Source organism: Furipterus horrens, unplaced genomic scaffold (assembly GCF_987537825.1).
Source record: "Furipterus horrens unplaced genomic scaffold, mFurHor1.1.pri manual_scaffold_11, whole genome shotgun sequence".
In the NCBI taxonomy this organism is placed as follows: domain Eukaryota; kingdom Metazoa; phylum Chordata; class Mammalia; order Chiroptera; family Furipteridae; genus Furipterus; species Furipterus horrens.
Genome location: NW_028327181.1, coordinates 16694120 through 16712229, shown reverse-complemented (window position 1 = coordinate 16712229; position 18110 = coordinate 16694120). Strand labels below are relative to the sequence as shown.

General features: G+C 43.0%; 1 protein-coding gene across 1 annotated transcript in view; it reads right to left on the bottom strand.

Annotated features, from left to right (window-relative positions):
- The window catches only part of DEPDC5 (DEP domain containing 5, GATOR1 subcomplex subunit), a 97027-nt gene extending 80565 nt beyond the window's left edge, over nt 1–16462 (bottom strand). The window contains exons 1-8 of the mRNA XM_090257828.1: nt 16288–16462; nt 15488–15605; nt 11479–11566; nt 11031–11077; nt 9033–9118; nt 7968–8051; nt 6715–6764; nt 4571–4640 (exon numbers count right to left, since the gene is read on the bottom strand). Of these exons, the coding sequence (XP_090113954.1) occupies nt 4571–4640; nt 6715–6764; nt 7968–8051; nt 9033–9118; nt 11031–11077; nt 11479–11566; nt 15488–15545 (483 nt within the window). The 5' untranslated portion in view covers nt 15546–15605; nt 16288–16462. The remainder of the gene's footprint in view (nt 1–4570; nt 4641–6714; nt 6765–7967; nt 8052–9032; nt 9119–11030; nt 11078–11478; nt 11567–15487; nt 15606–16287) is intronic.
- Between the last annotated feature and the right edge of the window lie 1648 nt (nt 16463–18110).

Below are 18110 nucleotides of genomic sequence, written 5' to 3'. Positions count from 1 at the left end.
GATTTTTATTATTTGATTTTGAAAATTTTCAAACACTCAGGAAATTTAAAAAAAAATCCATACAGCAAACACCCACATACCAACCACCTAAATCCTATACTGAACATGACATTTGCTTTAACACTTATCTATCACCATCTAGCCATCCTTCAATGTAGCAATCAATCCATCTTCTTCTTCCTATATAAAAATAACTTGCTAACATCAATACTCTCTTTCTTTTTATGTTTGCTACTTCTAATCCTTTGTGGGCTGGAAAACCAGGTAACTGAACTGGTTATAAAGTTTATCTAATGTAAGAGGGTCTTGTGCCATTAATTAAACTGTGTAGTGCTGATTTCCTTTCATACACTAAACTTTTTTTTTTTTTTTTTTTTGGTTTTTCAATTATAGTTGTCCCCTTTTCCCCCAATTTCTCTCCCCCACCCACCCACCCCCTCTCCCGCAATCATATCCCTCCCCGTTGTCCATGTCATACACTAAACTCTTATTTTCCAAATCAGAGTATGAATTCTTGGGTGGGGAAAGCATGTCTAAAATTTCACGCAACAAACATCTAAAAGACTGTTAAGTGCAGGAGCCGTGCCAGGGAACTCTGGGATATAACAGTGAAAGATGCAGTCCTTGCTCTCACAGTACCTGCAGTCCCCTAGCAGGCACGCGAGCAACCCTACCTACCACAGTGTGGTAAGTGCGAACATGTGCTAAGTCCGGGGTGCCATGGGGGCACTTCCAGCCTGGCTGAAGCAAGAAGGTGCTGAGGAATGGATAAGTGGCTTGGGAAAGGGGGGGAGGTAGAATCTCTCCCAGGCAGGGGAGAGCAGCCTACGCAAAGACATAAAAGCAAGAAAAAACAAGGCATGTTGGAGAAACAGCGTATGGTTTCCATGGCTAGGATCTGTTGGAGGTGGAGATATGGGAGAACTGATGAAAGGAGCTCCAGACTCAACTGCCTTCCCTGATGTCCAACAGGCACCTCACAAACTGGGCTTGTTAATAGCCCCCCAATCATCTCCTCCCCCGTCTTTTGCATCTCCTAAGTGGCACCATGATGCATCACCTCCGCTGCTCAATTCTTCCTTTCACTCCTCACATTTAATACGTCAGCAGGTTCTGTGGATTCTACCCCCAAATGTATCTTAAATCTTCCCATGTCTCTTCATTGCTACAGCTCCCACCCTAGTCCATGCCACCATCTTCTAACTCCCTAACTAGTCTCTCTGCTTCTACTCTTGTCCCTACAAACAACTCTCCACACCAGTCAGAGGGGCTACAGCAGGCACTGTGGATGTCTATCCAATATCCTTTCTTCTTAAGAAACAAGAAGCTGATTCTATTCTGGGAGGCAAGGGACTGAACCAAAAGACTAAACCTCCTATCCTCCTAACCAGCTACATGTGACTAAATTTTGGCCAATAAGATGAAAGCAGGAGAATGCACCTGTCTGTCTTTTTTCCCCTCCTCCTTCCTCTGTCTGAAATAGGGATGTAGCCACAGCAGCTCTAGATGGATAACGGAAGCCCAATCTTGAGGATGGCCCAACAGGAAGACAGAAAGGAGCCGTATCGTCGGCAGCCGTCCGTCTCGAGAGACGATGGTGTAGCTTCTTAAGAGTCTATCTGCACCGCCGAGAATGGCTGTGCAGTCCGACTCGGGAGTGACACGGTATCTGTCTCCTCCCGTGTTGAATCGACATCTTGCGATGACGCTGGAGTGTCCTCTCCAGTGAAGCTGAAGCTACAGAGCCTGGGCAGGGTGATATGGAGGGTCTGCTGTTGCCCATGCAGCAGACCCCCCCTCTCTTCGCAGCTGAAGGGTCCAAGGGAAAGACGGAGTCAATACAGCTTGGTTTCAGGTGCGCCGCAGGAGTTGCCGGTGTTGACTACAACGTCAAACCGCCTTAGGGACTCCGGCTCCGGATTTTCTGTCGGGGTTTACTCCCTTAGCCTTTCCCCTGAAGAGGTATGCCGCAAGGCAGTGGAGGTTTTTTGGAGTCAGAGTTTTCCTTCTCTGATGTGCCCTGACTGGAAGATTGAACCAGCGACACTTAGCTCGCAGGTCGACGCTCAATCCACTGAGCCAAACCAGCCAGGGCTGAAAGGAGCCGTAGATCACCAATAATTGTAACACTGTCAATACAAGCCATGAATTGCCTACCCATGCACTACTTTTATAGGACAGAAAAAAGTTGACCTTTAAGCATCAATTAGCCTCTGTTACTTTGGCTTTTTCTGTTCAACAAAATCCAGCTGAATGAAAAAGTAATTTTTTTAAAGCATAATTAATGTATCACACCCACAACTAAAATCCTTCAATGGATCCTAATCGTCCTTAGAATAAATGGCCCTCAAGGGCCTGCATGAATTGGCTGGAACCTGTCTACCTCCTCGCCAACATCATTTTCCTTATTAGTCTCCTAGGTTCTGCCACACTGGCCTCTTAAAATTAATTCCTCTACCTAGAACACTCGTTGCCTCAACCCCCATATGCTGGCTAAGTCTTACCTTTCCAGCACCTTCTCAGAGAAGCCTTCCTGCCCAACTTTGTTTTTTGTTGTTGTTTGTTTGTTTTTAATTATTTATTTATTCTTAGAGAGAGGAGAAGGGAGGGAGAAAAAGAGGGAGAGAAACATCAATCGGTTGCCTCTCTCACACAACCTGACTGGGGACTGAACCTGCAACCCAGGCACGTGCCCTGACCGGGAATTGAACCTGCAACCTTTCATTTTGCGGGACAGTGCCCAACCAACTGAACTACACACCTTTGTAAAGAAGGGTCTCTTTCCCTCAGAATTTATCATTTATTTCATATGTTTACTAAGGAGGCCACCCTCAGTTATTCCTTCTCATTACTCAATTAATTTCCTTTGAAGCTCTCATCACAACCTGTAATTACTACATTTATGGACTGGGTGTCTAGTTACATCTGTCTTCCCACCAGGGTACAAGCTCCTTAACAGGAGGGATCTTGCCCATTATGCTGTTCACCCATGAATCCCCAAGGAATGTGGATTCTCCCCTTTGAAGTCCCCTCTAGAATAAAGGTTGTTCACTGATAATGTCCTGCACCATATATATTTTTTTAAAGGGGGAGGGGGTAAGCAGAGTAACTGATATACAAGAGGAGCTTCCATATTATTTGTAAAATAAATGAATGAATGAGGTTGAAGAGGTAAGCAAATGCCAAATTATCATGCTTAAAGGTGAATTTTTAGAAAACCGGGGAAAGCACATCAAGGTCACTATAAAATCACAATTATACATATCAGAGTTGCAAAAATTTAAAAAATTTAGGACCAGGTGTTGGAAAAAGTGGAAAAAAAAATACAGGAGATTTTATATATTGCTACTAGGAGTACAAACTGATCCAATGAATTTAAAAAATAATTTGGCATTGCCTTACAGAGTGGAACCTATGACCCAGCAAATGCACACCTTCTAATTGTAGATTAAAAGTATAGTATTGAATACAAATAAACTAGCTTTAAAAAAAAAGACTACATACACTTTTATTCCACTTGAATAAAGCTCAAAAACAAGCAAAACAAATAATACCTAAGAGTAAAATATACAGGGGTTGGCAAAAGTAGGTTTACTCTTGTGAGTACATGGAACAGAGTTCATTCTTATTAATTTGCATTTTTCCACACAAACAACAGAAAACCTACTTTTTCCCACCCTGTATATGCATTACTGCTATGTAAACAACAAGGAAATTACAAAAGTAAAATTTAAGTAAGGGTCACCTGTAAAGGCATGGTTCTCAATCGGGGCAATTTTGCTGCCTCAGAGGACACCTGGCAGTGTCTGGAGACGTTGCTGGCTGTCATGACTTGCAGGGCTGGGAGTGGAGGGTGCTGCTGGCATTCAGTAGACAGAAGCCAGGGATGCTGCTCAACACCCCACGATGCACAAAACAGACCCCCCACAACATGACGGCCACTGGGAACAAATATTTCTTTACTGGCTGCCCTGCACAGTGAGGTGTGTTTAAGAGCACCCTCCTCGCACCCCTGTTTCCGAGAACCAAGAATGTCTCTGCCAAAAGACCTCTGGAGAGGCAATACTGCCCCCCATTGAGAACCACTGCTCGCAGGGGAGATGGGGGTGAGGACAAAGAAGAGCAGGTGGGTGGGTTCACGATTGTGGGTAATGTTCACAGTTGTTAAGTATGGACCTTTCCAACCAGAATAGAGCAAAGAAGGAGACTCCTTCGCAAAGGTCTCTCTTCATGTTTACCAGTGCAATCTTCTACTGTGCCTAACTTTTGCTATGTATAGTGGGCAGAGAAGCCTGCAAGTTAGACACTACATCTCTACGTCTGATATTAAAGAGACCTCCTTCAGAAGCAGAAAATGAAGATCTACCCCAAATGAAAGAGCTCCAGCTATAAAACATTAGAATTTCAGGAGTCCCCGACAATAACAAGATAGTCCACCTGTATGGGCAGTAAAGTAGCCATCAGGAGATTGTCAAGTTTTTGCTTGTCTCCCTGTTCGGTTTTTGATTTCAGGACTTAGGCATAACGATATAGGGAAAACAAAATCAAAAAGGCATTTTGTCAATCTTACCCTGGTATCTTCACTGATATAGCCACACATGACCTTCTCATTCTTGACCCACAGCTCACCAGCCTGTGCCCTGAAAAGAGAAACACACACAAGTTATTAAAACTCTTACATAAATAACAAAGAAACAATGGTGACTTCAGGGTGGCTCACTCTACTCTGTTACTTATATCCAAATGACCTGGCCAGGTGCAGATTTCCATAGATAGTGCCATGAACAAATTACCCAAAATCAAGAATTCTTGGACCATATTGAATACATAAAACAGGAGCTCTTGATCTGAAAGTCTATAAAAAATATGTGGGTCTAAAAAAGAGCTCCAGGGAACCCATAAAACCCCTGGAATGATGCAAAAATTTCTGGGCATAGTATTATAGCTTTCATCAAATCTTAAAAGTGTCCTCCCTGAGTGCAGAGCAAACCTCCAGCAGCCAGGCAGCGGCATTGTCCCCTTTCCAACTCCTCCCCCACATACAGAGCCACAAAGCAGTGAAGCCAGTTGCCCCACCCCGGGGGTACACCTAAGGCTCCACCCCATAAAACTTAACAGGTATGCTAAGACAGGGAGTTAAAGCAGCTCTACCTAAAACACAGAAATAAACACAGGGAGGCTGCCAAATTGAGGAGGCAAAGAAATATGGCCCAAACTCCAGAAAAAGAACTAAATGAAATGGAGATAGCCAATCTATCAGATACAGAGTTCAAAACACTGGTGATAAGGATGCTCAGAGAACTCATTTAGTATAACAATCTCATAAGGGAAGAAATGAAGGCTACACTGAGTGAAATAAAGGAAAATCCACAGGGAACCAACAATTAAGGGAAGGAAGCCAGAGTTCAAATCAATGATATGGAACATAAGGAAGAAATAGTCAACCAGAACAATGAAGAAACAAGACTTCAAAAAAAATGAATCATAGAGATGCCAGAAGGAGAAGAGCAAGAAATGGAAAACTTATTTGAAAAAATGAATGAAAACTTTCCTAATTTGGTGAAGGAGGACCACACCAAGACACATCATAATTAAAATGTCAAAGGCCAAAGATAAAGAGAGAATCTTAAAAGCAGCAAGAGAAAGGAGGAGTTACCTACAAAGGAGTTCCCATAAGACTATCAGCTGATTTCTCCAAAGAAACTTTGCAGGCAGGAAGGGGCTGGCAAGAAGTATTCAAGGTGATGAAAAGCAAGGCTCTACAACCAGGATTACTCCATCCAGCAAAGCTACCATTTAGAATGGAAGGGCAGATAAAGTGCTTCCCAGATAAGGTAAAGCTAAAGGAGTTCACCATCAACATCCCCTTATTATATGAAATGTTAAAGAGATTTATTTAAGAAAAAGAAGAAGATCAAAACTATAAACAGTAAAATGATAACAAACTCACAGCTATCAACAACTGAATCTAAAAAACAAAAACAAACTAAGCAAACAAACAGAACCATAGATATGGAGATCATTTGGAGGGTTATCAACTGGGAAGCGAAAGGGGGAGAATGGAGGAAAAGGTATAGGAATTAAGAAGCATAATTGGTAGGTACAAAATAGACAGGGAGATGTTAAGGATGGTAAAGGAAATGGAGAAACCAAAGAACTTACATGCACAACCAACGGACATGAACTAACTTGGGGGGATTGCTGAAGGGAACAGGAGTACTGGGCGGAGGGGGGAAACGTGGTAAAAATGGGGACAACTGTAATAGTATAATCAATAAAATATACTTTTTTAAAAAAAGGGTCCACCCTGACTAGTGTGGCTCAGTGGGTCGGGCATTTGCCCAGCAAACCGATGTTTCTCTCCTTCTCTTTCTCCCTCCCTTCCCCACCCTCTAAAAATAAATAAAGTCTTTAAAAAAACCTGTTTAAATATATTCATGTAAGGCTTTTTCAAATTCTAAAATTATTAGTCTAGACTTCCTTTGTTAAAGAATACCAGACGGCTTCACAACTTTCAGGACTCTAGTGCATTTTTTGAGGGGGAGGAGGGGTTTGGTTTGTTTTAGCTACAACAATCTAACATTTTAAGCTACTGTATCACCTATTTTATTAAGGGGACAACCAAATACCTCAAATGCTGTTTGTAGCCCCATTACTGCATTGGATCCTACTCCCATTTACTAGCAGATAAGTCAAGAGCCATGTAGTATCTACCTGATGCCAGCAAATTCCACCTTCTGAGTGATATAGGCACATGTGCTGACCTAAGGAAAGAGAGAAAGATTCAATAATACATCAAGGCCATAAAAGTATAAACAAAGTCTCCTAGCCCTCTAATCTCTTCTAACAAGCCAAAGTTCAATTAACATGGAAGTAATAGATTTATCCCTTTTGAAAACCTGCTGGGGCACGTATAACAGTAGGTTCTTGAGAGTCTAGCAAGTATAGACAATAGTAAAGACCAGGTGGGTAAGCGGCCAGCTCTGCCAATATCCTTATCCTCACATATGTTGCATCATTACTTACATTTACATACTGATTTAAATACAGAACATTTATTTCTCATGTAAGCTCTCATTTCAGAAAACAGAACTCTCCTCCTACCATTAAAAATGAGCAAAGATTTGGCCCTAGCCACATAGCTCAGTTGGTTAGAGGGTTGTCCCAATTCACCAATGTTGTGGGTTTGATCCCCAGTCAGGGCACATACAGGAATCAACCAATGAATGCCTAACTAAGTGGAACAACAAATTGATGTTTCTCTCTCCCTCTCTTTCTCTCTCTGAAATCATTAAGTTAAGAAAAAAAGAGCAAAGATTTCTTTTTTCTGAAAATATACACTGTATGGAAATTCTATCTATAATTTGTCATTTCATAATTCTCAAAAAGTTCAATAAGGAGAATTTTAGCACCAGCTCACAATTTTGATGAACTCAGCATTTTAAGTGGAACATGTCAATTAAAAATAAAATAAGGAAAATGGGATGAGTGTACAGCAAAAACAGTATAACCTGGAAGCAGCAAGATCTGGATTTTAGCTCAGTGTGGACTGCTTACCAGCTTTCTAATTTTGGCCAGTCACTACTTCTCAATCTCAGGTTTCACATCTATAAATTAGGGGTAATAAATACATGTCCACAAAGACGTGTGAGGCACAAATGAAATCAAGTGAAACTTTGAAAACTAGAGTCTCATTCAAATGTAAAATAATATTATCATTTCTCATTCAAACCAAAATGGCAGAGTAAAAATCTCTGACAATAAACAAACAAAACTAAACTAAAAAAAAAAAAGAAGAAGAGGAAGAGAATAGAAGATAAATAAAGCGTTCATAATAATTGTCTGTGATGCTACAATCTGAAATGACTGTAAACTCTTCTCCCTTACTAGATCTTCTAATCCCAATAAGAACATGGGTTATTAATATAATGAAAAAAGTCACAGACTTTTAAAAAATCATATCTTACCAAACTTTTCTTTAGTCTCCACATATCCCCACGGCCAATATATTGATCCTTAAAGGTTAATTCCACTAGATCAAGGGTCACATCCTAGAAGAGATAATCAAATATATCTCTCTGCATTACTCTGCCACACTTCATAGTCATAAAATAATGCCCAATCACATGGAGGATCCTCTTGGCAAAAAAAAAAAAAAAAAAAAAAAAAAAAGAAAGAAAGAAAGAAAAGAAATTGGAAGACCATTCAATAGCAGAACCCTGACAAATAGCTTTTATCCCACCAAAAAAGGCTTTTAAGAACGGATGATAGGTCTATAAAAGATGCTATAGCAGCTGTATCATGGTTAAGTTCAGAGTACGAGAGTACTAATTCTGTGTTTTAGTTTTGATTCTGGCACACAGACATGACATTGAACTGTGTCCTTCACTTCCCCCTAGATAATAACTTCTTTTAGACAATGACTTTCTACCAATTATAGCATCGTTTCTAGACGTGTGAGAATATATAAAGAAATTTTAGTACTTAAATAGAAAAAATTTCACATTTAGCTTCACCAGCACACACACACATATATAAAATCTTTATAAAGGGAGCAAAATAATACATACATACATAAAGTTAAAAAAAAGACTGCATCCACCCTGGCTGGTGTGGCTCAGTGGACTGAGCACCGGCCTGTGAACCGAAGGGTTACCAGTTCTATTCCCAGTTAGGGCACATGCCTGGGTGACAGGCCAGCTACCCAGTTGGGGGCATGCGAGAGGCAACCTATCGATGTTTCTCCCTCCGTCTCCCTCCCTTCCCATCTCTCTAAAAATAAATAAATAAAATCCTAAAAAAAAAAAAAAAAAAGACTGCATCCTTAAAGAAAAAAGGGCAAAAAATCATGTGGGGGGTGGCATTTAAAATGCAACTTCCATATTACTTATAATCTAAATGACCTACATTTGACCACATATTTAATAGTTTAACACTACACTGAAGCAATTCACTATTTCCTTAGAGATCTAATCTTGACGAAGGCCTCTAATCATACCCAGAAGAAATTCAAGTCCAGAAGAAAGATATACCTTAGGGTCTACTACATTCACATAGACATCTTGATAAGGTCTTAGACGAAACACTTGGGTCACGGTCTGGTCCACACTGATAGTTTCTGGAAAAGAGAAGAAATCTAATAATACATCCTGGAAAAATGCAGATACATATATCCTAAATCTGTAAACACTGAGACATTCAAGAAGCAACACAACTGACCCTTCACCATGGACAAGACACATTTTCTGCCTTCCAGGAGCTTAAAATTTAGAATTCTCTGCTTTTCAGGTGACACAAGCAGGTAAAATAAGACCTGAACACAAACAATTAAAAAATGGGGGCGGTGGGGATGCATAGAGAAAGAGAAAACAAAGAATTTAAGAAGCAACATAGAGAAGTTCAAACCAGGTGGCTCAGTGGGTTGGGTGTTATCCCCCAAAGCAAAAGGTTGCCAGTTCGATTCCCAGTCAGGACACACAACTGGGTTGAGGGTTCAGTCCCCAGTCAGGGCGCATAAGAGAGGCAACCAATCAATGTTTCTCTCTCACGTTGATCTTCTCACTTTCTCTTTCTCCCTCTCTTCCCCTCTCTCTAAAAATAATTAAGTAAAATCTTTTTTTTTTTTTAAGTTCTAAGAGCTGTGAAAATTCTGAAGAGGAAGAGATCCTTTCTTATTTGGAATGAAGCAGTGATGGCAGTTCCAACAGAAACAAACTTCGCAAGGAGTCTGGTAAGTAAGAAACACACAGGCGGCAGGAGATGGGTGAGGGTAAGAAGGACACTCTTAGGGTCTGGATCTTACAGAAATCTTAACTCTCAAGATTTGCGCTTTAGAGACTGTTTTCCCAGCAAGTTGAAATATAAAAAAGTAGTTGACATCAAGATCCTTCAAAGTAAATTAGAAGTTACTTTTGCATATTTTATTTTATTTTAGGCATTACCTTATTTGCTACCAAATGACATTTTGGTTCCTTGATCAGCATGGTATAATCATTAAGAGGAAAAAAGAAAGAATCTGCATTCAGAATGAATATGCAGAGTTCGGATTCTGGCTCCTCTGCCTACTGACTTCAGGCATGCCAATTCGTCAGCTGAGACTGTTTCTTCCCCCACGAAGAGTTGATAGAAACCTTCTTCAGTCCTCCTGAGCCCACGAGCCTGGCCTCTCAGGCCCTGCCTCAGGTCTGACTCCTACTGCTGGGGCAGGTGGTCCCTCCTGGCTTCCCCTGTAGGGCACCTCTTCTCCCATGTCCCACCCTAGAAAAGGTGCTCTCATGGCCTCTGGCCCCTTCCTGAGCCGTTGCCCTTCAGCCATGGGGTACTTCTGGGCTCCTGACAGAGGCCAGAGGGAGGTCTCAGCGCCCTTCCCCTGGGTCTATGATACCCAGGCTGTGCTCCTCAAGACACTCCCCCTATGCACAGCCCTGGGGGGAGAAGCAGCCCATTATTCCTGATTCTCTGCCATCCCCAGATGTGCCATGCCTGCCCTCTCCTCTCAGCTGCAATTGACGGCTTTAACTTTGCACATTTTGAGTCACAGTTATATCATTGTACATTAAATAATCTGAATAAATCAAGAGGTCTCAAAAAATTAAAAAATAGAATTGGTGGGAAGATAGAGATTACAAAAAGCTCCCAGGACAGTGCCTGGCACATGTTGTAAGTAACCATCAACATGTTTCTTTCCCTGCCTCACCCAGAGTAGGCACTTAACAAATATTTTGTGCAAAAACATAGTATTTAAGAAATACTTTGCCAACAATTATTTTGGAGTTAAGTGTAAATAAAGCTTTATCTCTTCAGATTAATTTTCCTCCTGACACTAAATTAAGATAGTTTTTTTTCAGTGCCAGATGCTGACAAGGGAGAGTCCTTGACAGTTTCGATAGCAGACCATTTTTCAAGAGGGTACACAATTTGATAAGGAGAGAAGGACTGTGGCCTCATTCCCTGAGATTGTGAAGAGGTTTCTTGCAATTTCTGGGACAGAAAAGTATTAAAATCTTAGAGAAAAGAAATGGAATTCTTACCTTTCTGTAAATCTTCCTTAAGTGACTTGACCTGCAAAAGCAGAGGACTAGGGGAAAAAAGCAACAAAAAGATAGGATGTTGTATGCAGTAACTTACTAGCTTTTCTCACCACCACCACCCCACCCCCCGTAAAGCAAACAGACCACTCTGGATACATTGTAACTCCCGAGAAGCACAAGGATGGAGAAAGTTCCCTTAGGAACAAAGAAACTCTGCACCTGTGCTCAAGGAAACAGAAAAATGCTACACAGTGTTTCAGTTGTGTATCAGCTTTAAAAACAGAAAGAATGTACTACTTTTAAAAGGTTACTGGTGTACCAATACCTAGAGGGCAGGAGCATTTTTATCTAAAGGTGAAGAGGTGTCTTGTCCTTCAAGCCCCTTAAACAAAATACCATTTGGAAACAGCCACTCAATTAGCCCCCTTGATCCTAGTCAGACACTCACCTGTATTCATCGTTGGGGTGAGCAATCTCCACAATGTCTCCAAGTTTGATGTGAGGAAACACTTTGGGGTTCATTACCAGCTCATCATCTGAAAGACAATTCAACAGTCCCAACCAGAAAACACACTCACTTGGGTGACAGGTTCTGGTGCATGTTCTCATCTGGGTCCTCACAACCCCATCAAGTTTGTATTACAGAACAATCCCTTATACTTATCCAAAATTATTCAAAAATACTGTCTTAAAGTGACCCTCACAACAAATCTTTGAACCTAGCAGAAATGAGGAAATAACCTAGAATAAGCAGACAGCTAGTAACAGCACAGCCAGGGCTGATGATTGACTAGTCCAGAGCGCCTTCTGGCTAAAGCCCACCACCTCTCATGTTATAAAAATCAAGGCAAATAAAATGCAGATAAATATATTCTAAATCTGTAAATACTTCAGGTATCAGTTTACATCAGGATCCAAGGAGACCCTTAAAATGAGGGACATAATTTCATGTATTTTTTTACTCCTGCCCCTCATTGAGGGTGGGGGAGAATTTTTTCAAACGCAATATACTCAGAACTGTAAAGATGGAGTGATTTTTTTTTTTTTCTCATTTGATTTTTGGGGAAAGACATGGCCTTTATAAAGACTTTTTAAAAAAGATTTTATTTATCTATTTTTAGAGAGAGGGGAAAGGAAGGAGAAAGAGAGGGAGAGAAATATCAATGTGCAAGAGATACATCAATCAGTTGCCTCTTGCACATGCCCAGCCAGGGACCTGGCCCGCAACACAGGCATGTGCCCTGACTGGAAATCAAACCAGTGACCCTTCAGTTTATAAACTGGCACTCAATCCACTGAGTCACACCAGCCAGGGCAAGGCATGGCCTTTGATATCCTAAAGTCATGGCAAGTATATCTAGATTTAAAATATAATCAGAACCAATAAAAATTCAGTCCAAGAAAACAAAGCACTGGGTTAATCGTACGTTTTATTTGGTATATTGTTTCCATAGACAATTTTATGCCAAATACTCTGTGAAGCCTTACCCTAACTTCTATAGTCTGAGTTAAGCTCCCTGAGCATGTAATCCAGTGGTTCTCAACCTTCCTAATGCCGCGACCCTTTAATACATACAGTTCCTCATGTTGTGGTGACCCCCAACCATAAAATTATTTTCGTTGCTACTTCATAACTGTAATTTTGCTACTGTTATGAATCGTAATGTAAATATCTGATATGCAGGATGTATTTTCATTGTTATAAATTGAACATAAAGCATAATGATTAATCACAAAAACAATATGTAATTCGTCGGCAGCCGTCCGTCTCGAGAGACGATGGCGTAGCTTCCCGAGAGTCTATCTGCACCGCTGAGAATGGCTGTGCAGTCCAATTCGGGAGTGACAATCCCTGCCGCACTTGGTACAGGTGAAGGCAGATGGCCGTTGTTGCTGCTGTTGACGCTGCTTCCGCCTCGATCTTTTCTGGGCCGCCTCCTCGTTGCGCGCAGCCTCTGCCCGTGACGTACCTTGCCTGACCGCGAGCCTCCAGGCTAGGCGGTCGTCTGCTTGAACTTCCCATGTGTTGAGATTGATGGAGCATTGTGTCATGTCCTTTTTGCAGATGTCTTTGAACCGCAGTTTTGGGCGCCCTGTCATCCTCTTGCCTTCTGCTAGCTCGCCGTAGAGGAGGTCTTTGGGGATACGGCCTGCATCCATTCTTTTGACATGGCCGAGCCACCTGAGGCGTCTCTCGCTAAGAACTGCATGCAAACTGCTCATATTGGCTCGCTTCAGCACCTCGGTGTTGGGGACCTTATCCTGCCAGGCGACATGCAGGACGCGTCGCAGGCACCTCATGTGGAAGCTGTTGAGTTTCCTTTCGTGCCTTGCGTAGGTGGTCCACGTCTCGCTGCCATAGAGGAGAGTGCTGAGTACGCAGGCTTGGTAGATGCGCAGTCTGGTTTTCTCAGTGAGGCTGGAATTGTTCCACGCTCACCGGTTCAGTCTGGCCATAACTGTGGCTGCCCTGGCGATTCTCCGATTGACCTCCAAGTCGACTGACAGAGAGCTCGAGATGGTGGACCCGAGGTAAGTGAAGTCGTTGACAACCTCCAGGGTGTATCCGTCGATGGTGATGCATGGGGGAGTCCCCGTGCCTTGAGCCATAACATTCGTCTTCGTCAGGCTGATGGCTAGTCCGAACTCCTTGCATGCGTGGGAAAGGCAAGTGACTAGCTGCTGGAGTCCCTCTTCGGAGTGTGATGTCAAAGCTGCGTCGTCGGCGAAGAGCATCTCACGGATGAGCACCTCTTTGACTTTGGTCTTGGCTCGTAGACGCACCAGGTTGTAGAGCTTGCCATCGGATCTGGTGTGAATGAAGACACCCTCGCTGCAGTCCTTAAAGGCGTATTGGAGGAGCATGGAGAAGAAGATTCCGAACAGCGTAGGCGCGAGGACGCAGCCCTGCTTTACTCCGCTGCTGACTGGGAAGGCCTCAGAGGTTGCGCCGTTGTAGGACACCGTGCTGTGCTGTGTAATTATATATGTGTTTTCTGATGGTCTTAGGTGACCCCTGTGAAAGGGTCATTCGACACCCCAAAGGGATTGCGACCCACAGGTTGAGAACCGCTGAAGTAATCTATTCTGCTTTGTTTTATCATTTCCTTTTTGCACATCTGTTTCATCGAGCTGAATGGCTCTTAGAGACAAAGGACTTTGTCACACTCATAACCTTTATGTTTGGCACAGGTATGCATTTAATATTTGCTGGATGTGTATTTATAGTCCTGCAGGAAGCTGGGCACAGCACCTAGCTACCTTCGTCTCGTGGACATGAAAAAAGCAGACTCATACACACTGCATATATTACTACACAGGATGGGGCAAAAGTAGGTTTACAGTTGTTCATATGGAAGATGCGGTAATTAATCAACAATAACACAAGAATAAACTGTTTCACGTACTCACAGGCTGTAAACCTACTTTTGTTCCATCCTGTATCCTCATATCCTTCCTTCTACCAAAAGTTATTTCTGTTGACTAGTCAATTCTATTTCACCAATATTTAGGCAGCATCAACTGTATACCAAGTATACTGTTAACAACAGATTGTGCGTGTTAGCAGAAATTGTTTTAAATATAGCAATGCCTGGTATAGCCTTACCCTGGTAATTATAGTGGCTACATTTATTGTGCTGCACTAATGAGCCTGGTGCTCTGCTAAATACTTTATGTACATCATCTAACTTGATCCCCACCTTATGACATAGAAAGTATTACTTTTCCTTTTTGGCAGTCCTTGCCTTTGGAGCAAAGGCATACTAATATACAATTTAAAAAAGACTCATTGGGTTGTTAATTCCAATTGCTGAAGCAAGTAAGGTTATCAGGATGAGAGGAAATTTATTTATTTACAAAACCAAAAAAAATCATATTATTAAGTGTTGGCCTATTCTGCAGATTTATAGACTCAAGGTGCTAAGAGAAACTACACTAAAGCACATGGATTTGTAGGGGCTTGCTGGGGGTCACAGGGAAATTTAGAGGCAGAGCTAATATACTCTGAATTCTGGTTTAGTGCAGGACAACACGCAGTGTTTCTAGCCCCTTCTCACTGTGCCTCAGAGCCACACAGTTTCATGCTTCAGTCTTACCTGTCTTATGCATATCGGCTACTTCTCTCTCACTGAATAAAACTTTCTCTTTTCTGCCAAACCAGTGCAGACTGGAATGTTATGGAATGCATACAACAAACACATAATAAAAAATACAAACAAATAAAGGGTAGCAAACTGGCAATATTCACAATGTTCCTTGACAGTCAGAATGCAAATGCTTTTAGAAAAGGCCTGTACTCTCCTGAACGACTATATTCTATTTGCTGCTTCACTCAGACAAGGTGCTTGTCTAGCCTCCCTCCACGATCATGTGGACTAGTGTGTAAATTTCAAGGCACTGGACACGCCAGAACCTCAGCCACCTCACACAACTCCCAAACACCAATCAATACTGACCACTGCCCCCAAAGCCCTTCTTGTGGATGACCAGTTTGTAGACTTTTGTTGTTTTCATCTTGTACTGATCTTTCCTTCAGCGGTTCCAAGCTTGCAGGAGAGAAGTCATCTTGACCCCCTGCCATTGAAACACAAACGAAAAGGCTGTCAGAGTTTTCCTTTCAATTGCTCTTTCATTTTAAGCTACTGGTGCTGCTTAGCTAAGAGGTGGCACCAACCCTTGGATGAAGTCACCCCTCCAAGTACAAGGGGGGATGGAGAAAAAAATAGCACCAGATAACCTAGGAACCAAGGCGAATTCGGGCCATGCTCTAGTCCAACCTCCAAGAAGACTTTCTCTCTATCACACTCCCAAAGGGAAAACCTGTAGTGAACGGGGCATTCATACCTTGCCTCTATCTATATCAATAACACTCAAATAATAGAGATCTGAAAAGATAAGCACACTTATTCCGTAGACGAAAGTGTGGGCCAGAACGAGGGGCTTGGCCAAAGTCACTCAGAGACTGAGAGACATTCCCACAGTTGACGTTTTGCCGTCGATGTCTTGGGCAAATAAGAGTATAATGGGAGGAAGGCGAGAGTTCATTACCCAGACCTCCGCCTGCACAAACTCTCAGCGGTTCCTCCCCACAGACACTCATTTCACAGCTGAGGCCACTGAGGTTCAGAGAGGTAGAGTCTTGTCTAAGGTCACACAGCGGGTTGGAGGTGGGGCCAAGACTCGAACAGGAATCTCGGCCTCCCCCCCACCCCTTCTTGTTCCCCAAACCCGGGCCCCGGCTGGCAGCTCCACTCACCCGCAGCTCCGGAGCCCCTTCCCGCTTCCGGCCGCGGCAACAAGGATCGGACCCTCGCCAGGTCCCCTGCGCTTCCTCGGGATGCCCTCCCTACACCCGCACAGCCGTGCAGTTTTATTGCGGGAGCTCTAGGGTACGACCCGCCCGCCGCAGCCAAGGACCGCTCACCTGAGAACCCGCGCCGCTCCAGTGGCTCCGCCCAGGGGTTCCGCCCCCTTCCCGCCCACCTGCCCCAGGCCTCTCTGGCCCGGCCTCCACCTCCTCTCGGTGTCCGGGCCGCTTCCTCATCCGGGGCTTGTCCCGGGGGCGGGGCGTCGTGTGCGGCCTCGAACCCCTGTTGCCTTCTGCGCTCTTGCTGGCTTACCTGGAGACCGCTAGCTCTAGAGGGGAAGTCGCTGACTGTCTAGGCGTTCCTAAACAGATCCTAGCCCGAGATCTTCGCTTCCAGCTTGGTGATTCCCCCAACAAGGCAAACTCGGGAGAGTCCCCGGACCTATAAAGGGAATGTTAAGGACCCTCGTCTGGCTTCACTGGGCTACTGAGCTGCACAAGAGAAGAGTTTCTGGGAGAACTTTTGTTAAATGCAGAGGACTGAGCACTTGCGACTGCTGGGAAGCACCCATTGGTGGTGGTGGGGCTTTTCAAATCCAAACGCCAGATGATGTTTGTGCCTGTCTGGTTATGAAATAATAGCTACCATGGCTTTCACAGACATGCTTATGTCGTCACATCCCTATTAGGTGGCAGATGCTATCGTGTTGAACACACGGGGAAACAGACTGGGGACATGAAACTCCTCGGAAGGAAGCAAGGATGGATCCTAACCCAGTCGAGTCCAATTTGGCTCCGAAGGCTGAACGTTTAACCAGCATCCTAATCTCACACCGGAGGGCTCAGCCTAAGCCTCTATCGGTCGGGAGATTTTTCTCTCCTTGAGGAGAAAATCAGAGCACTGTGGGCTGTGCATGAAACTGGCCAAAGGCTTCTGTCAAATATCTGACTGACCTATGGTTTTCGGAAAAATTCCGAATGTGGAACGAAAAAAGTATTGCATACCAGAAGGAGACTTGAGAGTGGCAAGACAAGTAAGAGCTTAATTAAATTAAGCATCCACACTTTTGCTTTAGGATTCACAGTTAAATTATTAAACCATCGTTAATTTTTATATTAAGGGAAACATAATCAAGTGGACTGCAACAGATGCAAATTTTTTCAGGGACAAAATGTGACATGTTGCCAACTCAGGGACACACCCAGATCTCCCAAACTCTTTTCCTTCCTTAGCAGCAATGGCTGATGGGAAGTCCTTCCATCCCAGAGGTAGCTAAATGGGATTTCTCTCTCCCTGCGCCTTAGGAGAATTTGATTTCTTCTCAGAGCTGTCCATAATTAGTATCATATCTTAGAAATGCAATTATCCCACTTTTTAATTTGGCAAAAACTTGTGAAACACCTTGAACAAGTTTCGAGATTTTTAAAACTTATCTAAAGCTGGTCAAGATAAGGGGAGGCTGGAACTCCCAAGAAATCAGTGAACGAGATAAATATTTATTTAATGCAACATTTTCAAATCAAAATTAATTTAAAAATGTATGATGTACAAATTAATCGCATTTTTAAATAAGGACAAGATCAATAATGGTGCTGTACAGTCATGTTAGAGCCTGAGGCTGAAGGACAAACCAGAATTTACTGGGTTTCCCAAATCCCCTTCAATAGACAAATAGTTGCCTGTGGAAATACTTAAGGAAGCAGATTCTATAAACATAGAAATGTTTAAAAGTGCATCTCTAGTTAAGTCGTCCTATTATCTGTACATCTAC